This window comes from Garra rufa, chromosome 3, assembly GCF_049309525.1.
Source record: "Garra rufa chromosome 3, GarRuf1.0, whole genome shotgun sequence".
Classification (NCBI taxonomy): Eukaryota; Metazoa; Chordata; class Actinopteri; order Cypriniformes; family Cyprinidae; genus Garra; species Garra rufa.
In genome coordinates this window covers 33093696-33121460 of record NC_133363.1, presented here as the reverse complement: position 1 = coordinate 33121460, position 27765 = coordinate 33093696, and the positions used below count along the sequence as shown (strand labels likewise).

The 27765-nt window shown below is 37.8% G+C and overlaps 1 protein-coding gene across 2 annotated transcripts; it reads left to right on the top strand.

Annotated features, from left to right (window-relative positions):
- Positions 1-345: 345 nt before the first annotated feature.
- On the top strand, positions 346-26190 carry znf280d (zinc finger protein 280D). Of its 2 annotated transcripts, none has more exons than XM_073836972.1 (18): positions 346-426; positions 1054-1213; positions 1324-1547; positions 2669-2771; positions 3281-3511; positions 9320-9367; positions 9461-9546; positions 10958-11184; positions 13582-13739; positions 15517-15617; positions 15694-15840; positions 16507-16641; positions 18164-18375; positions 18510-18650; positions 18730-18792; positions 18903-19021; positions 19114-19141; positions 25077-26190. In XM_073836972.1, the coding sequence occupies exons 2-18, from the start codon at positions 1054-1056 to the stop codon at positions 25582-25584; spliced, it is 2691 nt and encodes an 896-aa protein (XP_073693073.1). In that variant the 5' UTR covers positions 346-426; the 3' UTR covers positions 25585-26190. The 2 variants fall into 2 exon arrangements, with proteins under 2 accessions (XP_073693073.1, XP_073693072.1); XM_073836971.1 differs by having other exon boundaries at positions 3278-3511.
- Positions 26191-27765: the final 1575 nt, after the last annotated feature.

The following is a 27765-nucleotide window of genomic DNA, read 5'->3' as shown; positions in this document are numbered from 1 at the left end:
GGTTATTGATTGTTTTATGTTTACATACAGAAAATATTTGGCAAATTTGCTGTAAATTTAGTATTAAGAGCGTATGTGTTATACGTAAACGACATTTATCTTTGTTTTGACCTAGTTGTTATTGTTTGAATCATTTATGTTTTAGTTATAATTAGTTTAATGTTTTCTCTGAACACAGTTACTTTGTGTTCTATATTTTTAATGTCATGTCATAAACTGTTTTAAAGTAGTGACAAAAAGTCTTGGTTCTGTGAGAGACGTGAAGAAAGGAGTGAACAGCTATTGAACAAGAAGAAGAAGAAAAAGAGACGTGAGGTCTCAACAATAGCCCCTCTTGATTTCCCATGAGCCTCCGCGCTTCATGCCGCTGTGAGCGTGTCTGAATCAACACTGATGTTGTTTGTAAATAACCCGAGATTTTAAAAGGTAAGGCCGAGTTTCACTTTTGTTAATCCGTAATGTTTGCTAATGTGTTATCATAACTAAGCCAATAAACATTTCCTGTCTGTTTTGCCGTTTCTCTCTGCAGCCGCTTGCTATTTTTTCTTGCTTTTTAGCATGTTAGCATCTAGACAGAGCCGACCTGCCTGCTAATGGATTTCTGAAAAATGTTTTTACATGTGTGTTGATTTTTAAACAGCTTTGATTTCTTAGCATTTATGCACTCCTTTCTTGAATGCATTTTGATTCTAAGTAATAGCTAGGAGTGAACCTGAATCTGAATTAGCATATTAGCCGGTCTGTGTCCGCAGTCTCGTGTCTGCTAGAGGTGGATCACAGAATTTCCATCACTATAGTTGGCTTTTAAACTTAACATTAGCATGTGCACATATATATCATTTCCTGTAGAAAGCTAAGATAATTTGTTTCCAACACATTAGTCGTTTTTGTAGCATTTCAGTCATACCATCATTAGTTTTGCAGGAGTCTCAAGCATTAGCTTTTATGCAGGTGCTGGTATGTCTAAAGCAAGATTGTGGTGTAATTTATAGGTAGTTGATATCATTTTATCAACCACATTGCATTGCACTAAAATCTTTTGTTTCATTTTAGATGTCTGAGCTGTTTATGGAGTGTGAGGAGGAGGAGTTGGAGCCGTGGCAGAAGGCAATACCAGAAATCAATCTGATAGATCTGGATGATGACGATGATGATGAACCAATATTTGTCGGTGAAATCTGTAGCTCCAAGCCTCCGGCCAATGCTAGACAAGGTATGACACTTTTTTTTTTTTTTTTTTTTTTTTTTTTTGGTGACAGTCACTCCTGTTCTGGCCTTGTACTTAATATTTTGCTTATTATTTCTTTTTCTTGTGATCTTCAGGTGCTGTTAACCAACAGAATCAGCGGAATGTCCCGGTTCAAAAACCCTCAACGTTGGCATCTTCACAAAAGACTCCTCAAGCTCCGCCGAACCCACCTAGGGCTACAGGTCCTACAATCATGGTTAGAGGCCCTGCCCCGTCAGTAGGAAATCCCATCCTCATCCCTTTCAACACAACTCTTGGACCTCAAACAGCCCCGCAACCCATCATCATTAACAATCAGGTAACTCTATTTTAACTTTCCCAGTTAAAGTCTGTAATATAAATCTGTGATTTGTGCTAAGCACAATGATAGAGTTGCTTTCTGCCCATAGTAGCCACAGGCTTCGTCCCACTAGGGTTAAAGGAGAAATCCGGTGTGATATTGACCTAAAGTGTAAGGAATCATGATACCGAGTGTGAACTTAACTTTCATAGCTCATCTCAGCTTGTCCCCTGCACTTCAAAATATGACGCTAGTTAGCCGATGCTAAAAACAGGTTGTTGCTGAGGGTGGATCGGGCATCGGACTAGCCATGTAAATAAATAACTGTTTTACACCATTTACGAGGCACAAAGTAGCTCCACACTTCATTGGTAGACTTCCAAGGGCCCTGACATTTAAAACGAGACATTGAGAACTTTGAAAAAGCACTGGTAGTTTATTTACAAGAAGATTTATACAGACAGTACCTTGAGGAATTTACCGGTTGCTGCCATCTTGAATTTAGTCACAGGAAGGAAACTACAACCTGATAAGTCACGTGAGTACTCGCGTTACTTTTGGACTGGAGTTAGTGCAGACAGTTGGCAATTGCAAGGATGTCGGACGATGAAGCTACTGAGTTTTATGAAGTAGTAGTTTAGTTTCCTTCCTGCTCGTCACTCGACTTATCGTGACTAAATTCAAAATGACAGCGACCAGTAAATTTCCTGAAAGTACTGTCTGTATAAATCTTCTTGTAAATAAACTACCAGTGCTTTTTCAAAGTTCTCAATGTCTCGTTTTAAATGTCAGGGCCCTTGGAAGTCTACCAATGAAGTGTGGAGCTACTTTGTGCCTCGTAAATGGTGTAAAACAGCGATTTATTTACATGGCTAGTCCGATGCCCGATCCACCCTCAGCAACAACCTGTTGTTAGCATCGGCTAACTAGTGCCAGATTTTGAAGTGCAGGGGACAAGCCGAGATGAGCTATGAGCTAAGTTCACACTCGGTATCATGATTCATTACACTTTAGGTCAATATCACACCGGACTTCTCCTTTAAAGTTTACATTAGTAATAAACATTTGTGTGTTTTCATAGGCAGGGTTTGACCAGGTTACTAGAATTTATTTTCTTTCTTTCTTTGTAATTTCACCAGGGTTACATTGTGACATCGCCACAGAATCTTAACAGCAACACTTCGTTCATCAGCTCTTTGGGGTCACAGTATCCCCCAGGAACCACTCTTGCGGTTTTGCCAGGTATATATGTGCCTGTGTAGTTTTTTTGTTGTTTTTTCTAAACTTTCAAAAGTTTTTTTTTTTTTATTTGATCAAAAATGCAGCAGTATTATTATATTGCAATTTAAAATAACTTTTTAATTAAATATATTTTAAAATATAACTTTTTTTGCGATGGCAAAGCTGAATTTTCAGCAGCCAATACTCCAGTCTTCAATGTTACATGATCCCTCAGAAATCATTCTAATATTCGGATTTGGTGCTCAAGAAACATTTCTGCTGCTTAATGTTTTGTGGAAACCGTGATACATTTTTCATAGTTTTTAATCAATAAATACTATTCTATTTTTTTGAAAGACCTTTTTTTTTTGTAAAATTATAAATGTGTATGCAGTCACTTTTGATCTGTTTGTTGTGTCTTTGTTGAATAAGTAATGATTTCTTTAAAAAATTATGAGTGGGAGTGTATGCTAATGAGATGAATTGTTATGTGAGTCCTACATTACGTTATGTATTTGTTTTTCAAGCAGCAGGTCAGCAGATAATGCAGCAAATCAGTGCCGCACCAAAGCCGGGGGTCATTCACAGGCCTCAAGTGCAGCATATCCAGGACAATGTGGTGACCTTGTCCAATGTACGAGCCCCGGCTACCCTTTCTTCTCGGTCCCAAACTTCTACAGTCTCTCAAAATACACAAGGAATCCTCCCAGCAACACTAGCTAAACCGAAAACTTTATCCCTGCAAACTATGAACAGCAGAGGTAAGCCTGTGTTTGACTTGATAAGCTATATCAGTGTATTGAATACTTTACCAGTAGACCTATTTACTAGGTTAGTGTGTTGTTTACCAAAGTTGGAAGAGTTCTAACCGCACTCTAAAAAAACGCTGGGTTAAAAACAACCCCAATTGGGTTATTTGGCAACCCAGCACTGGGTAAATATTGTACAGAACATATGTTGGGTTATTTTGACCCAGCAGGTTGGGTTAAATGTTTTTTACCCAAATGTTTTTAAATGTTTTTTATAAGCCGTTAAAAATTACTCAGCAGCTAAGTTACAGAAAAACTACCCAGCACCTGGGTAAATAATATTAAAGTAAGTCAATAAAATGAACCAACAAGCCAAACCCAGCATTTGGTTTAAAAAAAATAAATGACCCCAAAAAAATTTTGGAGTGCAGAAAATCTACCAGGCATCTGAGCAGAAATATTAAAAACAACCCAATTAAACGACCCAGCAGGCTGAACCCAGCATTTGGGTTAAAAAACAAAAACAAAAAACAACCCAGCATTTTTAGAGTGCAGAAAAACTATCTAGCACCTGGGTAAAAATATAGAAAACAAACCAATAAAATACCCCAGCATGCTGAACCCAGCATTTGGGTTAAAAAAAAACAATCCAGCATTTTTAGAGTGCAGAAAAACTACCCAGCACCTGGGTAAAGATATTAAACAAACCAATAAAATGACCCAGCAGGCTGAGCCCAGCATTTGGGTTAAAACAACTGCCCAGCATTTTTTAGCGTGCAGAAAAAACTACCCAGCACCTGGGTAAAAATATTAAAAACAACCCAATAAAATGACCCAGCAGGCTGAACCCAGCATTTTGGGTTAAAAATAAAACAGCCCAGCATTTTTTTAGAGTGCAGAAAAACTACCTAGCACCTGGGTAAAAATGTTAAAAACAAACCAATAAAATGACCCAGCAGGCTGAACCCAGCATTTTTTAGAGTGCAGAAAAACTACCTAGCACCTGGGTAAAAATATTAAAAACAAACTAATAAAATGACCCAGCAGGCTGAACCCAGCATTTGGGTTAAAAACAACTGCCCAGCATTTTTTTAGAGTGCAGAAAAACTACCCAGCACCTGGGTTAAAATATTAAAAACAACCCAATTAAATAACCCAGCATTTGGGTTAAACAACAACTGCCCAGCATTTTTTAGAGTGCAGAAAAACTACCCAGCACCTGGGTAAAAATATTAAAAACAACCCAATAAAATGACCCAGCAAAATGACCCAGCAGGCTGAACCCAGCATTTGGGTTAAAAACAGCTGCCCAGCATTTTTTGGAGTGCAGTTAAACTACCTAGCACCTGGGTAAAAATATTTAAAACAAACCAATAAAATGACCCAGCAGGCTGAACCCAGCATTTGAGTTAAAAACAACTGCCCAGCATTTTTTAGAGTGCAGAAAAACTACCCAACACCTGGGTAAAAATATTAAAAACAACCCAATAAAATGACCCAGCAAAATGACCCAGCAGGCTGAACCCAGCATTTGGGTTAAAAACAGCTGCCCAGCATTTTTTGGAGTGCAGTTAAACTACCCAGCACCTGGGTAAAAATATTAAAAACAAACCAATAAAATGACCCAGCAGGCTGAGCCCAGCATTTTTTAGAGTGCAGAAAAACTACCTAGCACCTGGGTAAAAATATTAAAAACAAACCATTAAAATGACCCAGCAGGCTGAACCCAGCATTTGGGTTAAAAACAACTGCCCAGCATTTTTTAGAGTGCAGAAAAACTGACCCAATTAAATGACCTAGCAGGCTGTACCCAGCATTTGGGTTAAACAACAACTGCCCAGCATTTTTTAGAGTGCAGAAAAACTACCTAGCACCTGGGTAAAAATATTTAAAACAAACCAATAAAATGACCCAGCAGGCTGAACCCAGCATTTGGGTTAAAAACAACTGCCCAGCATTTTTTAGAGTGCATAAAAACTACCCAGCACCTGGGTAAAAATATTTAAAACAAACCAATAAAATGACCCAGCAGGCTGAACCCAGCATTTGGGTTAAAAACAACTGCCCAGCATTTTTTAGAGTGCATAAAAACTACCCAGCACCTGGGTAAAAATATTAAAAACAACCCAATAAAATGACCCAGCAGGCTGAACCAAGCATTTTGGGTTAAAAATAAAACAGCCCAGCATTTTTTTAGAGTGCATAAAAACTACCCTGCACCTGGGTAAAGATATTAAAAACAAACCAATAAAATGACCCAGCAGGCTGTACCCAGCATTTGGGTTAAACAACAACTGCCCAGCATGTTTTAGAGTGCAGAAAAACTACCCAACACCTGGGTAAAAATATTAAAAACAACCCAATAAAATGACCCAGCAGGCTGAACCAAGCATTTTGGGTTAAAAATAAAACAGCCCAGCATTTTTTTAGAGTGCATAAAAACTACCCTGCACCTGGGTAAAGATATTAAAAATAACCCTTCGCTGGGTAAATATTTGACAGAACACATGCTGGGTTATTTTGACCCAGCTTGTTGGGTTTTATGTTGACCTATTTGCTGGGTGTTTTTTTGTGCCGTCTCAGTCAACCTATTTAAGGTTGTTCATTTTAAGTAATAAAAATTCACTCTAAAATCTGTTTTATATATATGTATGTGACAAGAACAGGTCATATACATTTTTTTTTTCAATGTCAAGTCATGACATTGAAGTTACAAGTCATGAATATAAGACATCAACAGCTTTATTTTGTTTCAACCCGTCAAATGCATATCTAGACCATAGCTGCAACAATGCCGCAGTAGAACAATAGCACTTCTGTTGTAGTCAGTGGAGCTAATGGAAACTGTTACATGTAACAGCAACATTGGGTCGTGTTTTAGCCCTGGTCACGCATTCGTTTGCAGGGAGGTGAAAAGTCCACGGTTTGCTTTGAGTGTACAGTCGTGGCCAAAAGTTTTGAGAATTACATAAATATTGGAAATTGGAAAGCTGCTTAAGTTTTTATAATAGCAATTTGCATATACTCCAGAATGTTATCAAGAGTGATCAGATGAATTGCATAGTCCTTCTTTGCCATGAAAATGAACTTAATCCCCAAAAAAAGCTTTCCACTGCATTTTATTGCTGTCATTAGAGGACCTGCTGAGATCATTTCAGTAATCGTCTTGTTAACTCAGGTGAGAATGTTGACGAGCACAAGGCTGGAGATCATTATGTCAGGCTGATTGGGTTAGAATGGCAGACTTGACATGTTAAAAGGAGAGTGATGCTTGAAATCATTGTTCTTCCATTGTTAACCATGGTGACCTGCAAAGAAACGCGTGCAGCCATCATTGCGTTGCATAAAAATGGCTTCACAGGCAAGGATATTGTGGCTACTAAGATTGCACCTAAATCAACAATTTATAGGATCATCAAGAACTTCAAGGAAAGAGGTTCAATTCTTGTTAAGAAGGCTTCAGGGCGTCCAAGAAAGTCCAGCAAGCGCCAGGATCGTCTCCTAAAGAGGATTCAGCTGCGGGATCGGAGTGCCACCAGTGCAGAGCTTGCTCAGGAATGGCAGCAGGCAGGTGTGAGCGCATCTGCACGCACACTGAGGCCAATGCTGCGTCCCAATTCGCATACTATCCGTCCTAAATAGTATTCGAAAATAGAATTAGTATGTCCCAAATCGTAGTATGCTTAAAGTATTCCAAAGATTCCCGGATGGTCTACTACTTAACTTCGGAATTCGAAGTGCGGATCAATGCACACTCTAACGGCTAATATTGCCCACAACACATTGCGCGGTGAACGAGGATTCGATTAGAACTACAAACACGCATTAAAAGTGTTAAAAAACTACAAACATGGAGGATATGCGCGACCAACGGACAGGTAGAGAAAGGGGTTTGAGTGATAAATAATCAATGTGTAACCTGATAAATACATTTATTTAATGTTATCCGTGTTATATTTCATGTGCAGCAACATTATGAACTTTTATAATGATAGGGTTGGTCATTAACGTTAAATGCATAATTTTGCAAACACAAGAGCAGAGTTCTCGGCATGAAAGACTCGTGAAAGAAAGTGCCTCTTCATTTCTCTCTAATACGGTAGGAAATTAAATTAAATATGTATATAAATATTAACTGTGATGATTGACAGGGCAGTTTAAACAGTGACAGGATTCCGGTAACTAAGCAACAGAGCGTCCGTTAAAGAAGCAGTTATGACGAAGTAGTATAGTATGTCCCAAAGCTTGCCTACTATTCTGCTACATACTCAAAAGTATGTACTTTTTCTTCACAAAAAGAGTACATACTTTTAGTGCATAGTATAAGTAGGCGAATTGGGACGCAGCACAAGACTTTTGGAAGATGGCCTGGTGTCAAGAAGGGCAGCAAAGAAGCCACTTCTCTCCAAAGAAAACATCAGGGACAGATTGATCTTCTGCAAAAAGTATGACGAATGGACTATTGAGGACTGGAGCAAAGTCATATTCTCCGATGAAGCCTCTTTCGATTGTTTGGGGCATCTGGAAAAAGGCTTGTCCGGAGAAGAAAAGGTGAGCGCTACCATCAGTCCTGTGTCATGCCAACAGTAAAGCATCCTGAGACCATTCATGTGTGGGGTTGCTTCTCATCCAAGGGAGTGGGCTCACTCACAATTTTGCCCAAAAACACAGCCACGAATAAAGAATGGTACCAAAACACCCTCCAACAGCAACTTCTTCCAACAATCCAACAACAGTTTGGTGAAGAACAATGCATTTTCCAGCACGATGGAGCACCGTGCCATAAGGCAAAAGTGATAACTAAGTGGCTCGGGGACCAAAACGTTGAAATTTTGGGTCCATGGCCTGGAAACTCCCCAGATCTTAATCCCATTGAGAACTTGTGGTCAATCCTCAAGAGGCGGGTGGACAAACAAAAACCCACTAATTCTGACAAACTCCAAGAAGTGATTATGAAAGAATGGGTTGCTATCAGTCAGGATTTGGCCCAGAAGTTGATTGAGAGCATGCCCAGTCGAACTGCAGAGGTCCTGAAAAAGAAGGGCCAACACTGCAAATACTGACTCTTTCCATAAATGTCATGTAATTGTCGATAAAAGCCTTTGAAACGTATGAAGTGCTTGTAATTATATTTCAGTTCATCACAGAAACAACTGAAACAAAGATCTAAAAGCAGTTTAGCAGCAAACTTTGTGAAAACTAATATTTGTGTCATTCTCAACTTTTGGCCACGACTGTAGATCTGCTGAATGCTGCGTTTGTTGAAGGCTAGCATTCCAAGCAGATGTTAGCTGGACATACATTTAAACAAAAAAAGGAAAAATGTAAGATTACAGACATTTTTCTTTTTATACAGTAATAATTTGATAGGAATACAATGTAATACATACCTTATTTCATTCAACAAGGGAGTTTCCGTCAGTCAAGTTTTCTCTCAGGATAGAACACAAAATGACCGCTGACAAATGTATTCAGTTTTTACTGGTTTGGCGCAGACTACCCAACTTTAGATTACACTGAACCAGTGCTTGGTACGTGTGTGAGGGAGTTCATCATTTGTATTTACAGTAAAAATGACCCAGCAGTTACAAAAAAACCCTACCCAGCACCTGGATGAAAAATATTAAAAATAACCTAATAAAATGACCCCACAAGCTAAACCGAGCATTTTGGTTGAAAAAAAAAAAAACCCGGTGCATATACTAAGCTACAGTGAAAAACAAATCAAGACCCTTTTGCTTTTCTGAAAGGTGTGAAGGTTGTGTTTGACAAAATTTTCTAAAAAGGACTTGATTGGATGTTTCTTTTGATGATCCACAGATAATGGCACAATGATAAATGCCACAAACAACAGCTGGTCCAAAGGAGGTAAGCTTGACATGGGTATGTTTTTGTACAGTATGTATTGCAGAATTTCCAGGAGCAACAATATCTGTTAATCTTTTTTTCTTTCTTTGACAGCTGGAGAAAATGATTTCTCCTTCACAAAGAAATGTCCCAGGTGCCAGAATGTGTTTTGCCTTCAGCCTTTGAAAAATCATATGAAGGTTGGTATGTTTCTGTCTTTTTTTGTTTCCTGTGTTAGCAACAGCTATGTTGAGTTCAATCAGACAGCGTTATACCTCTCAATATTAACATAGTCGGTTATTACATCTGTAGTGTGTCATCATCTTCATCATCCCGCAATCTGTTTTATTTAGTTATGAGCTGTGTGGGAAGCCAAGCACTCCATCTAAGAACTAAGTAAACTGCAGTGCTACTCATGCACACACTGGTTATGTAGTTTGGTTGGCTTTTGTTTGGTTACTGTTTTCTCTCAGAATGAATAAATGAGATGTCATCTTGTGCAATGTTTTAAAATGAAGAATAAGACATTTTCTTAAAGGGATAGTTTATCCAAATATGAAAATTCACTACCAGTCAAAAGTTTTTAAACAGTAAGATTTTTAATGTTTTTTTTTTTTTTTTTTAAATCTCTTCTGCTGACAAATACATGTAATACTGTAAAATATTTTTACAGTTAACAGTTTTTTTTATTTGAGTATATTTAGAGCCCAGGCACCCTATTGGAATTGCTCAGTTTCTTTATCTTCTTCTCCAAAATGAATTGCATTTTTGAGGGCCTAAACATGCCCAAACTCATGAAACTTTGCACACACGCCAAAAGCGGTGAAAATTTACATCTGATATGGGTTTCAGAAGTGGGTGTGGCAAAATGGCTCAATAGTGCCACCTATAAAATTTCAAAGAAGTGCCCCTTAAACTATGTTTCACATACATATACGATGTCCGAAACCCAACAGGAAGTTGTTGTATTTAAACAAACTTCTTCTAGAGATTTAAAGAGATCAACACCAAATTTAATCAGTGTAATCTAAAGCCCTTTGTGACATTATATTAAGAAGATCTTGAGTTTTTGTTGATGATGCCCATATTCAGTTATAGTCATAAGTATTCCACAATATTCCATTATAATCATAGTACCACCTGCTGGCAACAGGAAATTATTTGTTTTACACTAATATAAACATACAATATCCTATCTGCCCTAAACTTCTGTTTGATAAGAGTTCTGGCCTGAAGACATCTACATGACCATACGCAGTTATATTCATAGTGCCATCATTTAATACATCTTTGGACCACGGATGGAGAACTTCCTTTAATTAATTGTATAGAACCAAAACTTTTAGAACTACAAAAAGTTTATAAAGACATAATAATAGTAATCTATATTAATTGAACAGTTTAATCCAAAAATGGTACACAGAATCTCTCTTTTTGTCTTGCACCAAGCACACAAGTTTAAGCCTCCAATGACTGATTAATTAGAAAAATTAAAAATGGCACTTTGTCAGAAAAGGTTCCAACTCCTAATGTAGAGACAGATATATTTTGAATTCACAGCTGAAAAGCAGTATTGAGATGTTATGACACTCTCTTCCTCTTCTTTTTCAGCTGTGCTGCCCTGAACTGTTAGACTCTGTGTTTCCTTCAACATCGAAGCCTGACAAACAAGCCAATGCACCAAAAGTCTTTGAATCTGACAAAGGCAAACTCATCATGCTGGTTTCAGACTTCTACTATGGGAAATGTGAAGGAGATCCAGCTCTGATTTCCAAATTCAAGTCCTTCACCACTTTCAAGTGCAACAGCTGTTTAAAAATGCTCAAGAACAATATCAGGTAATTGTTTGAAACCTCCTATCGGGTTCAGTATAAGTCAGGGTGCAGAGGTGGTTAAAGCTCTGTAGACCTTAGTCCGGGTATCTGCAATTTAGTTTGTCACAAATTAAAACTGTTCAAACAATCCCAGTCATTTAAGTCTGGATTTTTTTGTATAATTGTTTTGGTCTGTGCGGGAGCAACATCACGCATGCGGCTTAGAGGGAACATTGCTCATGAGAGCCATTAGCTACAGGAGCCCAGAGATGGAGAGAGCAATAGTTAGAGAAAGAGAGACCCCATCACTGGATTCCCCCCTCAGATGGATGACATTATCAGACCCCCGCTCCCTCTAGGGGCCCCAGATGAATAATGGCGGGTAGTTTGTCTGCTATAAGAACTGTTCCTGTGATTAAATAACTTTACTCAGCCACGGCGTGAGAAAAGCCTCAGTAAGCTCCTTTTAATGGGGAGGCGCGTTTGCAGCGCACCCCAAGTTCTGGCGGCGAGGGTCACAGTTCAGCCGCATAAAAATCCCTATTAGGGGAGCTGAGGTTGCAGAACGTGCTGACTGAAAAATTGTCCGCTCAACGTCAGGGCACCAATGGCAGGTGAGGTAGAGAGGATAGAGGCAGTCTGTGCATCACATCATTAAACAAAGAAGCGGCGCTGTATAATTGCTGGTATTATAATGGCTATTATGCACAGTTAGAACATGATCTTTAAGTAGAGTACTTGCTAATTTATCTCTCGAAAGCCCTTGGGAGCTCAAATGCTTCTTGAGTACACAAGCACAGGCCTTGCACTGTTCAAAGGTGACTTTTAATGGCGTATGTTTGTAATTTGGCTAATTATATTTAACTGTGCTTGAGTTTTATGCTGTATTCCCAAAGGATGCTGAACATTAGCTACTTTAACTTTGGCATTTTTCCTTTCTCTTCATATGTGTTTAATGAATTACGGTTTGCGATGAGTTGATAGTTCATGTACTGCTCATTTATATCTTAAAAATCCAATGCAATCTATAGACAAAGCTGGAGTGTGACCTGTTTCAAAAATAGGATGTAAACTTTGGTTGCAGCATCTGAAACTGTGATTCTCAGAGGATGTTATGTCTATTTTTAGGTGCCTTTTGAAAAGCAAAAGGAAACTCCACTCCTGAGAGAGCAGGCACTTTGTAGTGGTTTACCTGTTTGAATGTTGTACATCTGTTTGACATTCACTTCCTCGCACATCAAAGGCTTTCCTGTTTAGTTGTCACACCTTTGTCAACGGCGCTCCCGCTTGTGTCAGACTGAGGTCTCCCAAGACGGCAGCTGTTTGTGGAGCAGGGCATTTACCTTAAAGAGTGTCATTAATGTCACATGTTGCAGGTGTACCCAATGCCTTCTCATTCTTACCGCAAGTTGACTTGGAACAACCTGATTTTGGTTGTGAGCGTCACACCTACTGACTGTTTTTGCAAAAATCTCTGCACACATACACAGAATAGATAAGAGGTGACATAAACTTTGGGGTTCATTTCATTGAGTAACTTTATTCTGTGAATGTATGTGATTATCAATCCTTTTGGGGCTTGCTGAAGCCTTTGTGAGAACATTGTTTTCTTATTTTATTAATCATTGAAATGGATGGTTCATCCAAAAATGAAAATTCTGTCATCAATTACTCTTGTTGTTCCAAAGCCGTAAGACTTTTGTTTATCTTTCAAGTACTAATTAAAATATTTTTGATGAGATCCTAGAACTTTCTGACCCTGTATTAACCGCAATGGAACTGACAAGTTCAAGGCCCAGAAAGGTAGTAAGGACTTCCTTATAATAGTCCATGTGACATAAAATAGTCCTTAATTTTATGAAGCTATGAGAATACTTCTTGCGCACAAGTTAAACGACTTTAACACATGCGTCATGATACTGTCTTGAACGCACATCGAGGACTGAAATGGAAGAGAAGAAATTGTTAAATAAAGTTGTTATTTTTGTTTTCTTTGTGCACAATGTATTCTCATAGCTGTATAAAATTAAGGTTGAACCACTGATGTCACATGTCACTACCTTTGTGGGCCTTGAATGTGGCAGTACCATTGCTGTCTAGGCAGGTTCTTGTATTTCATAAAAAAAAATCATCTTTTGAAACAACATAAGGGTGAGTAATTAATAACTATCTGTATTAATCACCATCTATAACAAACAGTGTTTGCAATATGTGGCTTTGCATTTGCTGAGTAAAATTTGGGGTCGTTGTCAATGCCACAAGAGTCTATCCCACTGTGAGTGATAATTTTGAATGTGTCTGAATTGACAGGTCAATAATTTAGCAGGGAGTTGGTCGCTGGGAGTGAGATGCCACCTGTATCTGTTTGTAATGCCATCCTTTGCTCCTCTTCATTCCTCTGTTCTTTTTCTTCTCACTCAGGTTCATGAACCACATGAAACATCACCTTGAGTTGGAGAAGCAGAACAGTGAGAGCTGGGAGAGTCACACTACATGTCAACATTGTTACCGACAGTATTCAACTCCTTTTCAACTGCAGTGTCACATAGAGAGCGCCCACAGTCCCTTCGAGTCCACTAGTAAGTCAATATTTCAGTCACAGCGTGTTTTCCTTTAAGTTGAAAGTTCTTGGCCAGAATAAAAGCCTGTTTACAGAAAGGACAACTATAACAATAACTACAGTCAACCAAAAATGTATTCAGACGCCTTCAACATTTTTCACATTATCACTGTTTATTCGCTATAGTTTAGAAAATGATAATAAAATATGATAAGAACTGTGTCAGAACAAATTCATCTTGATAATGTCAGATTTTGATAGAAAGGTATGTAATGGATTACAATCAACCAAATGTTCTGACAACTGTTAGTATGCCGATATTTACACAACTGTCAATACTTTGTTGACCGATTACCAAGCAATGCTTAATGTTGTCTTTGGTGTAAAAACAAAAAAGATTGAATTAGCAATTAAAGAAACAACACTTAAGCAGAACATGGTCAAGAATAATTTTTGGTCTCAAATTATCATCATTTTTTTTCCCAGTAGTCCATTGTTTGAAGAATTTTTTGGTATAATATGTCACAGTAACGTTATTTTGGTATCCTCACTTACATAAATGAACTATAGTGTCCTGCGCCCACTAGTAAAAAGTATTGAAGGTTATGTCTGGTGTCTGAATAATGCAGCAGTTTTGAAGGTGGATTCTGATTGGCAGTGTGTTAATTGATCATCACATGAAAAAAATAAGGTTCCAAAAGTGATTCCTACAATGTCACTCCTCTGCCATTATTATTATTGTAATGTGGCTGTTCTCACAGTATTAGAACGATTATTAAAACTGTATACTTATCATCCTTTGTGTGAACAGCTCTTAAGCCTGAAGTAGGACAAATGTACGAAGTAGACTACAAAAGTAATTTAACTAATACTTATGTTACAAAATGACATTCTGTGTGGATGAATGAGAATAATATAAATATGTGAAGCATTGATTTTACACCAAATTTAAAAGGTTAGTTTACCCAAAAATTAAAATTCCTGTCATTAATTACTCACCATCATGTCTTTCCAAACTCTTAAGACCTTCGTTCATCTTTGGAACACAAATTAATTTTTGATGAAATCCAAGAGCTCCCTGACCCTCCATAGACAGCGAGGGTCCTACCACGGTCAAGGCACAGAAACGTAGTAAAAACGTTGTTAAAATAGTACATGTGACATCTAGGGCCTGGCAATATATCGCATGCGATTGTCATGCGTATCTCATCAGTAAAGCTGGTTCTGTGATTAGTAGTAAATCTCCATCACCTGCGTTCAGATGGCGCGCTATTTAAAACACTGAGCCGTAGATCACTGAAAAGCTACGCAATATCGCGTTCAAAATCGCGGATGAATTGCATTCGATTTTGAACGCGATATTGCGTAGCCTTTCCGTGATCTACGGCTCAGTGTTTTAAATACCGTGCCATCTGAACGCAGGTGATGGAGACACTTCTCTGCATGAACTGTACTGTCTATGAAATGTCAGAAAGCTTTTGGATTTCATCAGAAATATCTTAATTTGGGTTCCAAAGCTAAACGAAAGTCTTAGGGGTTTGGAACAACATGAGGGTGAGTAATTAATTAATGACTTACTCTTAAATATTTTACACTAACAAACCAAAAAAAAAAGAGAAGGTACTTCTGCCCAATGCTTTTTTTCAAACTAAAATAGGAACTTTCTTGGAGGACTTGAGGTTATGTAAAAATAGTCAGTCAGTGATTTTGTAATTGGAATGAGAATATTTCACCAGAGGGGAGTAAGTTGATGGTTTAGATATATTAAGTGTATTGTTATCTTTTCTTTTCCCCAGCCAACTGTAAAATATGTGAATTGGCTTTTGAGACGGAGCAAGTGCTTCTGGAGCACATGAGGGACAATCACAAACCTGGAGAGATGCCCTATGCCTGTCAGGTAAAGCTTTACCATTGCTGTGTGTAATTTGTATTTCAAATACTTGGTTCTCACTTGTTTTTTTGCTGTCTTGAAGGTTTGTAACTACAGGTCGTCCTTCTTCTCTGACGTGGATAACCATTTCCGCACAGTTCATGAAAACACTAAAGACCTGCTTTGTCCCTTTTGCCTGAAAGTGCTTCGCAGCGGCCATATGTACATGCAACACTACATGAGACATCAAGTGAGTGTATTACCTCATGTGTGTTTCCATTTGGAAATGGATTTATTGCCTACTTCTTGCTTACTAATTTAAACCAAAGACTGTGTACATGAGTCTTTTTGACATGTTCTTGGATAAGACATCATCTGTCTCTTTGTCTGTGGATTTGGAGACTTCACTGATCTGAAGTCAGCACAATGTGAAACTCATTTGTGTGCTGCCCCATTGGCTCTCACTCTAAGGTTGGATTGATTTGGTTGTCTGCCGAACACCTTGGTGCAATATATAACAGGCTGACAGTGGCGGCTTACTCTATTCACCTTCCCTGGTTTCTGCTTATGGGCTTCTCCCTGGCAACAGCAAACCAGATTAACCACGAGTCATATTGGCCAAAAGCAAGATTTGTAACAAAAACAATAGTGAAACCCGCAGATGAAATGGTGCACGTTGTGGTGGAACGATGCAGGTTAGAGACCACCAAGTTAAACCTGTTTATGTTGTTTTTGAGTATAAAAAAAGGGCCTGAAATGATATATGTATGTGTGTGTATATATTTACATGTATACATTTTTTTTCTTTTATCAATAATATTAATAAACATCAAATTAAATGCGCAATTTAATTGTTGAATGTAACTTGTCACTTAACTTTGTATATGCTATGTGTTTCTTTTGCTTTACGTTTTAGAAAAAAGGGATTCAAAGGTGTGGAAAGTGCAGATTAAATTTCCTCACCTATAAGGAAAAAGTGGAACACAAAACACACTTCCATCGAACCTATAGGAAGCCTAGAAACCTCGAAGGATTGCCTCCAGGAACCAAGGTCTGCTTGAACCTAAATAGATAAAATAACCATGTAATTTAGACTATATAATATAAACTATATTAGGCTAACTGTATACAGTTGCAGTCAAAATTATTCAACCCCCTTGACCTGCAAAACATTTTGCTTCGAAGAACTACATTTTGTGAAAACAATTCAACAAAGGCGTTCCAACGTTCCACCCATGGAATGTTTTGCAGTGAGTTAAGTTTGACAGGAATGCTAAGGGGTTAATACACATTTGAGTAATTCTGAGAATGTAAGTTGATGAATAATGGAAAAAAAAGAAAAGAAATGGCTCTAAACATTCATGTTCAAAATGATTCAACTCCCAAAAGTCAAATTTGGTGCAGAATCTGTCTTTAAAACAACGAATAATTGTTGCTTAGAAGCTTTTGTCACCTCTCTACTGCAATCTTGTCCCATTTCTCACCTGAAAAAGCTTTTAGGTCACTGATAATCTTTGGTTTTCACTTTGCCACTGATTTCTTCAAATTCAACCAAATATTTGCAGTGAGAATTTGGGATGATTGTCCTGCAGGAATATCCGTTGATCATTAGCTTCATTCTTTGCACCAAAGGCATCACAATTCTTGCCAAAATGGCCTAATACTTCAGAGAATCCATGATGTCCTTTATACAGTCATGCTTTCCACTTCCTCCAACAGTAAAACACTCCCATAACAGGACTGGTCCACCTCCAGGTTTGATGATGGATATGGTGTTCTTGTGCTCATAATTTTTGCCTTTTTTGCACCAGACATACTGCTGATCAATGGGTCCAAAAAGTTCCAGTTTGGTCACATCACTCCATAAAACATTATTCCAGAGCGCCACAGATCTATCCAAATGAATTTTAGCATGTTCAAGTTGGCCTTTTTGTTCTTCTCGGTCAAGAGTGGCATTTAGCAAAATGCCTCAACATAAAGGCCATACTTGTCTAATGATCTTCTTATACTCTGCGTTGAAATGTTTTCCTCCTGTCATTGGGTCATCTTTGTTTTCTGGTATAACATTTTAAACTAAGGATTAAGGCTGCCAGAGGTGCCTTTAGGAACTTTCAATGATTTGGAAATCTTCAGGTAGCCTTAGACTTTCTATAGTAATAAAATGATTTATTCTCTATAGCTTTTCTGAGAGCTCTGTTGACTTTGCCATATTGGCTACTCAAACTTTAGCACATGCATGGGCTAACTTAATAGTGTTTTAAGACAATTTTGTTCCCCACATACAAATAAGTGACTATAACAGCAATGTTAAATAGGGGTTGAATAATTATGACATAGCTGTTTGTTAAAATACTAGAAATTATAAGTATTACATTATTGACATTATCACTTTTAATATGCCAGTAATTATAGATTGCAATTTTTAATAAGTCCTGGATCTTCAGAAAAGCTTGTATTTGTAAACTACTGCAGTCTCAGGGGGGTTGAATAATTTTGATCGCAACTGTAATAGAAAATATAACCACAAATGATTTGTGATTGTACTTTTCATTTGCATTATTTATTCTTTTTAGGTGACTATCCGGGCCTCGGTTTCTGGTGCACCACTGTGTTCTGAAACTTCAGGCAAAGCCTACATCATACCCACGAGTCCTGAAACGACCAAACAACCTGTTAGAACACCAGCAAACACAACCAAACCAAACATAAATGGAGGAAAGGCAAAGACCGCAAACCCTTTCAGCTGGAACCGAAACATCAAAAATAACGAGCTTAAAAGTGTAAAGTAAGCATGAAATTTACAACACACATGCTGTACACATACTCTAGCATATGCATAAAAACCAAAATATACTTAAGGATTGTATTATAAATGTCACAGCCTTTTGTTTTATATTAACAAGTATTTATTCTTCACAGACTTCCAAGTGGAGGAAATAAGTGTGTTGAGTGTCTCTTAGAGGTTACGGACGCTTATGTTCATTACCCGTTATCGCTGAGGTGCAATATATGCAAGTTCAGATCAAGTTGCCAGAAAGCCTTCAGACAGCATATGGTCAGGTAAGAGGGGAACTTGAATGAATGAACGATTCCAAATGAATGTAATCAGATCTTTAAATAGTGTTCTTTTTATCTGCAGGTTTCACACCGGTTCTTCAAAAGTACGGTTTGGGAAAGTGAGGAAGCCTCCACGCGGTTTGCGGTAAGTCTGGATCTTGTATGTGACAGTTTACTGTGATAGAGAGGTTTGTTTGGCTTATACTTGCAGAAAATGAAAAAAAAAAATCCTCCTTTTTTTTCCTTTTGTTCAAGGAGTCTAACGCTGGTGTGTCTCAAGTGTGATTTTCTGGCAGACGCCTCTGGTGCTGACCAGATGACCGAACATTTGCTCAACAGGCCAAACCACTCCTGCCAGGTCATCATGGAGCCAGGTATGACACTCAAGCATCAAATACAAAAAAATATGTATTTTCTCTTTGTGATGTCAGTTTTTCTTACTTGCGTACCTTTATTTTTTTTTTAGTTACCAATGGAGGATCAGAAATGAACAGGTATGAGTTGTTTGTATCATTGCTAGCTATTTATTGGTATCAATTTGTTTTCAATAGTTTATTGCATGCAATTGACCCTTTGCAGGGAGGTTGATTAATAGGCGATCTGACCAATCATTAAGCAGAATCTGCTATTTTTAACAAACCAGACAGGAGAGTAAATTAAAACTGGTGGTCTTGAATGTGAAAAATAGTGTGTATTGACTTTCCACGATTGAAGCAACATACCTTATGATGTTCGTTCACGTTTATAACTAGTAAAACGGAAGAAATGATCAGTTCAAGTGTGGTTAGGAATGATCAGTTTAAAGCTTAGGGCTTTCTCGCTGTTTAACAGGGTATCCGCGGATCCTTAAAAAGTCTTAAATAACATTTTCCTAATATAAGGCCTTAAGAAGTCTTAAAAAGTCTTAAATTCAGTTTCGATAGGTCTTAAATAATTTTGGTCACATTTCCGCTAAAATATCTTTAGTCTTCATTACTTAATTTAGGTCCTGATGGAAAATATCAGGTAAAGCATAAAGAAAACGCCGTTCTAACAGTGTCTTTACATCCATTTTGACCGCTCCCAGCACCCATACCGTAAGTGCGTGATTAGACGTGCATGCAAAAAAAAGTGCGGCTGGCATGACCGTGTGTTTTCAAGACGTGACTGGAATGACTGCAGTGTCTAATGAGATTTTTTCTCCCCTTCTTAAAAGTATGCATCCCCACCCCAACATTTCTAATTTGTACATTCATAAATGTATTGTAAATTATGTAATCTGACTGCTAACAGCCATGTAGAATCTGATAAATTGTAATAATTTCAAAGGTGATGCATACATTTCAAAAGTAAAAAGCCTTTATAAAGGTAAATCAAATATGCAGATTTAAGATGATAGAGCTGATAGAGCACTGATGAAAATATTGCTTCAGAATAAATTGTTTATATCACCAGATATCTCTAAGTGGTACTTTTATGGGGACATTTGTGTGGAATAGTATCTGATGATTTGAAAAGTTCACTGTATATTTTGTTTGCTTTTTTACATTAAATATTGCATATATGCATGTAATATAACATAAATTTCCGTTACAGGTTTAGGTCTTAAATTTCTTATAATGTGGTATTAAAAAGTCTTAAATTTCACTTGTTCATATCTGCAGATACCCTGGTTTAAAAGTCTCTTTATTTTTAAAGCTTGTTTCAGTTTTAAAAAGTTGGTGGTGTTACTCTCTATGTTCTGGTATGCTCTCATTGTTAAACACATGATGTATTGGTGTACAATGACACCATATGCTTATTTGTATTTTTGTTAAATGTAGAGGTTAGAGCTGTGAAAGAGGAGAGTAAAAATAGACTGGGAAGTGTAGCTTGCCTGATTGAGACAAATTACCTTTTCTGATGAAACAGGGGTGTGAATACAGACCCTCTGACCTATGAATTGTTTGGTAATATCATTTATTATAAAAAATGATCTCTATTTTTTTCATTAGTCTAATTGGGATGCCTATTAAGTGGTATTCGGGAGACCTTGCTTAAATTAAAACAGGAGTTTTTGCATTAATTAAGGCTGAAGAACACATTAATGTGGACCACAAAGAAAAGCTCATGAGCTCACGACCAATGTTGGTCAATTTAGTGTCCTCAAAATTCATAAAAGAACATTTTCCTTGCCCCAATTTCTCATTACCATAATGCAGAGAAAAGAAATAATAAAGTGTGTATTGTGGTGTATAGTAGTGTTGTAATACCTTTAATGCAATGATTTTAAATAAGCATGAATCATTTTTTACTGCACAGAATGGGACTTAGGAAAGAATGAGAATTACAAAAAAACATTCAAATGCAGTAATGTTGGTAAATGTTATAAAGCCATGAAATACAGTTGAGATCAAAAGTTTACATACAACTATGTATATACAAGTATCTGAAAACTGTTCATTATTTTACCAAACTAAGAGGGATCATATACAATGCATGTTATTTTTATAGTACTGACCTGAATAAGATATTTCACATAAAAGATTTACATATAGTCCACAAGAGAAAATAATAGTTGAATTTATAAAAATTACCCTGTTCAAAAGTTTACATACATTTGATTCTTAATACTGTATTGTTACCTGAATGATCCACAGCTGTGTTTTTTTTTGTTTTTTTTTTTGTTTTTAGTGATAGTTGTTCATGAGTCCCTTGTTTGACCTGAACAGTTAAACTGCCTGCTGTTCTTCAGAAAAATCCTTCAGGTCCTAAAAATTATTATTTATTTTTTTTTTGCATTTTTTTGTGTACAACTGAGGGACTCATATGCAGCTATTACAGAAGGTTCAAATGCTCACTGATGCTCAGTTGATCACTGAGGAAAAATTATGCATTAACCAGGGGTGTAAACTTTTTAAATTTGAAGATCAGGGTAAATTTAACTTATTTTGTCTTCTGAGGAACATGCCAGTATCTTCTGTAGCTTCTGAGGAGCAGTACAAAATGGAAAAGATATATATTTAGGCAAAATAAGAAAAATGTACACACCTTCATTCTTTTCAAAAGTTTATACCCCCGGCTCTTAATGCATTATTTTTTTCCTTCTGAAGCATCAGTGAGCATTTGAACCTTCTGTAATAGTTGCATATGAGTCCCTCAGTTTTCCTCAGTGTGAAAAGATGGATCGTAAAATTATGATGCAACAAAAATGCTGAAAAACCAAAGAATTAGTGGTACCTGAATAATTTTTTTTAACAACAGTGGGCAGTTTTAACTGTTAAGGACAAACAAAGGACTCAGGAACGACTATCACTAAACAAAAACAAAACACAGCCATGGATCATTTAGGTAACAGCACAGTATTAAGAATCATATGGAATCGTATGAAAACTTTTGAACAGAATCATTTTTATAAATTAAACTATTATTTTCTCTTGTGGACTGTATGTAAACCTCTTTTATGTGAAATATCTTATTCAGGTCAGTACTAAATAAAAATATGCAATTTGTTTGATCCCTCTTATTTTGGTAAAATAATTAAGATTTTGCATATTGGTTTTGCATAAAATCTGATAGTAACCTTTTACAGGTCCTTCTCAAAAAATTAGCATATTGTGATAAAGTTCATTATTTTCTGTAATGTACTGATAAACATTAGACTTTCATATATTTTAGATTCATTACACACAACTGAAGTAGTTCTAGCCTTTTATTGTTTTAATATTGATGATTTTGGCATACAGCTCATGAAAACCCAAAATTCCTATCTCAAAAAATTAGCATATTTCATCCGACCAATAAAAGAAAAGTGTTTTTAAAACAAAAAAGTCAACCTTCAAATAATTATGTTCAGTTATGCACTAGGGGTGGGACGATACAGGTAACTCACGATTCAATTCTGTGGCGATATGTGGCCCACGATATCGATAATATCGCGATTCACGATATCTACGATATTCAATATATTGGAAGAAATTTCATCAACGATATATCACGATATATGTGACTGAAAAAGAAAAAAATACCCATAACAAGGAAATCTTATGCATTTATTAATGCCAACATTTCCAACACTGTGCAAAGAAATATGCATTTGCATAATAACTCACTGCCTCCTGGTCTTAAATGTAAACACTGTACAGCTAGACAGATAAAAGTGCCTGAACATTAAAAAACAACATGAACATTAACTAACATGTGTAAACCATGATACTGAAACGTCAGTAGTAAGTTACTGTAAAGTGCTTTATGTTAACCTGGACAGTGGTCTCATCAAGGCATATTCTTCTTGAGGAACACTAACGCCTGTTTCACACATACTCCGTCTGCAGTGCGTATGCAGTCCGTGTGCGTTACGTATGCGATGCAGAAGCAGCACGGACTCATTTTGCTTTCACACAGGACACGTTTGCAGTCCGTTCCTGATCCGCGGCTGTTTACCACAAACACACCATTTATCCGTTATTTTGATTTCAAATACAAACGTGCTTTTTCAGCATTGTGATACTCTTTTATCACAGTACACTAATACAATTCTAGATATATTCACGTTTAACTCAACGTATAATAAAAAACGTATTATTCAATGCATTTGCACACAACCGCGTGCAGTGTGAACGCTCTAATCCGTTAACATGGGTGCGGAAAAAAATACTCAACGCATACGCACTGCAGACGGAGTATGTGTGAAACAGGCGTAACTGATCAGCATGCTCAACTAGCAGGTGCGTCTTTGAATTGTTTTTCGTTATCTTCCGCCATTCTTCTCACTTCTCTTTTTTTCTGCGCTTCTTCTCTGTTGTTGTTAGATAACTTGTGTTCTTCACTGGCCGCTGCTTCCGCCACTTTACGCCTATTTACTCGAACAGCGCCCCCCGCAAACAGAATGGTAGATATTGGGTAGTGACAGTGACACTGACGACGGGTAAATTAATCATTTGTGTTGTAATAAAATATCGATATTGGCCGTTAGTGTATCGATTATTTATTGCGACAGAGAGCACAACAATATATTGCAATATCGATTTTTTTCCCCACCCCTATTATGCACTCAATACTTGGTCGGGAATCCTTTTGCAGAAATGACTGCTTCAATGCGGCGTGGCATGGAGGCAATCAGCCTGTGGCACTGCTGAGGTGTTATGGAGGCCCAGGATGCTTCGATAGCGGCCTTAAGCTCATCCAGAGTGTTGGGTCTTGCGTTTCTCAACTTTCTCTCCACAATATCCCACAGATTCTCTATGGGCTTCAGGTCAGGAGAGTTGGCAGGCCAATTGAGCACAGTAATACCATGGTCAGTAAACCATTTACCAGTGGTTTTGTCACTGTGAGCAGGTGCCAGGTTGTGCTGAAAAATGAAATCTAAAAAAATAAAGCTTTTCAGCAAATGGAAGCGTGAAGTGCTCCAAAATCTCCTGATAGCTAGCTGCATTGACCCTGCGCTTGATAAAACACAGTGGACCAACACCAGCAGCTGACATGGCACCCCAGACCATCACTGACTGTGGGTACTTGACACTGGACTTCAGGCATTTTGGCATTTCCCTCTCCCCAGTCTTCCTCCAGACTCTGGCACCTTGATTTCCGAATGACATGCAAAATTTGCTTTCATCTGAAAAAAAGTACTTTGGACCACTGATCAACAGTCCAGTGCTGCTTCTCTGTAGCCCAGGTCAGGCGCTTCTGCCGCTGTTTCTGGTTCAAAAGTGGCTTGACCTGGGGAATGCGGCACCTGTAGCCCATTTCCTGCACACGCCTGTACACGGTGGCTCTGGATGTTTCTACTCCAGACTCAGTCCACTGCTTCCGCAGGTCCCCCAAGGTCTGGAATCGGTCCTTCTCCACAATCTTCCTCAGGGTCCGGTCACCTCTTCTCGTTGTGCAGCGTTTTCTGCCACACTTTTTCCTTCCCACAGACTTCCCACTGAGGTGCCTTGATACAGCACTCTGGGAACAGCCTATTCGTTCAGAAATTTCTTTCTGTGTCTTACCCTCTTGCTTGAGGGTGTCGATGATGGCCTTCTGGACAGCAGTCAGGTCGGCAGTCTTACCCATGATTGCGGTTTTGAGTAATGAACCAGGCTGGGAGTTTTTAAAAGCCTCAGGAATCTTTTGCAGGTGTTTAGAGTTAATTAGTTGATTCAGATGATTAGGTTAATAGCTCGTTTAGAGAACCTTTTCATGATGTGCTAATTTTTTGAGATAGGAATTTTGGGTTTTCATGAGCTGTATGCCAAAATCATCAATATTAAAACAATAAAAGGCTTGAACTACTTCAGTTGTGTGTAATGAATCTAAAATATATGAAAGTCTAATGTTTGTCAGTACATTACAGAAAATAATGAACTTTATCACAATATGCTAATTTTTTGAGAAGGACCTGTATATCCGTGTGGTGATACTACATCTCATAAACTTAATGGAGCATGTTTCTTAACTTTTCTCTTTTTGTTGCACATCATAATTCAGGTCAATGGAGACCCACAATGACTCCAAACAACTCCTTCCCATTAAGCCAGATACTCCCAGAGATGAGACGGAACCCATTCAGATCAGTGATGTGGAAGCTATACCAAACAAGGACAACGGAATGGAGGATGGAATGGAGGATGGAAAGGAGGATGGAATGGAGGATGGAAAGGAGGATGGAAAGGAGGATGGAAAGGAGGATGGAATGGAGGATGGAAAGGAGGATGGGTCAGAGGTTCTTGGAGCTGACAAAAGTGACCCAGACGAGGTGAAGGATGGCCCAGTGGAGGAATCCCCCAAGATCCTTCCCTCTCACTCACCCTCTGAGGCTACTGTCAGCCCCCTTTCTGCCCTCACAGATGAAGGTGGCGTAACTCCCTCTGATTTTCTTTGTAAAACTGACGGATCGGAGTCTATGAACACAGACTCGCAACTGGAACCTCTCACTCCGTCCAAGGTCCTTGAGGACGACGCCAGTGAGAACTCACAAGTGGAGATGGATGCTTAGCTGTAATCCAGTACAAACAGAACCGAGATCTCTTAAACCGTCGCAAGACTCTAGAAGCAGCGGAGTTTCTCGCTGACAACTCTCCTCCCCTATTTTTAATAACTTTTTTCTTAATCCAAAATGAATGAAAGCTGTGCTAAAATATTACTTTAAAATCTTCTACTATATGAGTACATTATTTCCGTACTTATGTAAGATTTGTAAAAAAAAAGCACCCTCTAGATTGAAATTGGGTTGCAGAAGCAGCAATTTGAATGTTCTTCTATATGTACCATTGTTTTGAAGTCCTTCTGTCCACATTTGTGGTGTCTATTTGGACTTTTGATCACAAAAGAGAGACAACAGTAACCAACTTGGACCTGATTCCTTATCATGTGGTGGTTTTCATAGGACAAAGAACAGATTCAGCAATTTCTCAGTATACTGTATTTAGGAATGAAAAAATGCGTCCTGATATTTTTTTTAGATTGTGTTTAATGTATTGTCATATGTACTTTATCTGGATAGGACCCTGCATTGAGAATCATTTCTCATGTTGATTGAGACTGAAAGCATTGTAGAAATTCAATTCATTTGTCTTAATCAGTAATAAACTTTTATAACATATTCGCTAAAGCTCTGTTATTAAATAGACGGTGATTCATAAATAATATCTCAGCCTTTGTTCAAGAGATGATTTCGTGATTCTCTTTAGGGCTTGATTTGGTGAAGAGCACCCTCTTGTGGTATCATTCTGTTTAGTTCAATAAACAAAAGTGATGGTAGGAATTCATGTGAATAGGTTCTTTCGAACAGTTCTTTTCAAAGAACAGGTTAACAAAAAGATTCAGTGATTCTCATCTTATCAGGTGCTCACTGACATCTTGGCATGGCATATTACAAAAAAGTTCAAACCTTTTCTTCAGCTGTGCTATGAGCAGCAAACAATCACAGTGGATGACTGCAGTGTAAATGTATCTAGAAGTATTTAGACACTTAAAGAAATAGTTCACTCAAAAGTGTATTTTTATTTTTTTTATGGAAAGACAAAGATATTTAAGCTGTCTCTGTGTTTTTGTCCATTATCCATAATGAATTGGGGTTCAGTTACAGTGCTTTGTGAAAATATTCATACCCCTTCATTTTTTTCACTTTTTATTATGTTAAATTGCTTTAAAATACACTCCATACATCATAATGGCAAAAACAGGTTTTTAAGATCTTGGCAAATGTATTAAAAATTAAAAACTTAAATTACTCCATTGCATAAGTATTCGTGCCCTAATCTGGGACAGTTCAAATTCAGCTCAGGAGCATTCATATTGCTTGTAGGTGTTACTACACTTCAAGTGGAGTTAACCTGTGGCAAATTCAGTTGAATAGGTATGATTTGGAAAGGTACACGTCTTGATAAAAGGTCTAACAGCTGAAAATGCATATCAGAGCAAAAACTAAAAATAAAACTGCCTGTAGAGCTCAGAGATAGGATTGTATCAAGCCACACATCTGAGGAAGAGTTCAGAAAAAATTCTGCTGCATTGAAGGTTCACATAAGAATGTAGTCTCCATTACCCTTAATGGAAGAAGTTTGAAACAACCAGGACTCTTCCTAGAGCTAGCCTCCTGGCCAAAATGAGCAATTGATGGAGAAGGGCCTTGTTTCGACTGGTGACCAAGAACCTGATGGTGACTCTTGTTGAGCTCCATTTGAGCTGTTTATCAGCGGCAGAGACTGGGGGATTCGTCAGAGTATAAAAAAAACCCTCAATGCACCAAAATATTGAGATAGCTTTAATGAAAACCCAGTTCAGAGCATTCAGAACCTCAAACTGGGCAGAGGGTTCACCTTCCAACAAGACAATGAACCAAAGCACAAAGCAAGAGTGGGTTATAGATGACTCTGTGATTGTCCTTGAATGGCCCAAACAGAGCCGGGACTTGAACCCAATTAAAAATTTCTGGAGAAACCTGAAAATGTCTGCCAGACGCCATCCAAGCTGACAGAGCTTGAGAGGTGAAGAGGTGAGGCGAAGGTAGCAACATAACAAAACGTGAAAAGAATTAAGGGGTATGAGTACTTTCACAAGGCACTGTATTATTTAATAGCTGTTCAGTTTTGTTTAGATATTTTTTAAGTGCTCTGCAGTAGAAAGAAATGTAAACTGTTTTAAAACATCAGGAGGGTGAGTAAAAGATAATTTT

Coding starts and splice junctions, on each gene's coding strand:
- znf280d (XM_073836971.1), top strand. CDS start 1,054: ATGTCTGAGCTGTTTATGGAGTGTGAGGAGGAGGAGTTGGAGCCGTGG. Junction 11,185..13,581: donor ATGCTCAAGAACAATATCAG/GTAATTGTTTGA, acceptor CTTCTCACTCAG/GTTCATGAACCACATGAAAC. Junction 15,841..16,506: donor AACACTACATGAGACATCAA/GTGAGTGTATTA, acceptor TTTACGTTTTAG/AAAAAAGGGATTCAAAGGTG.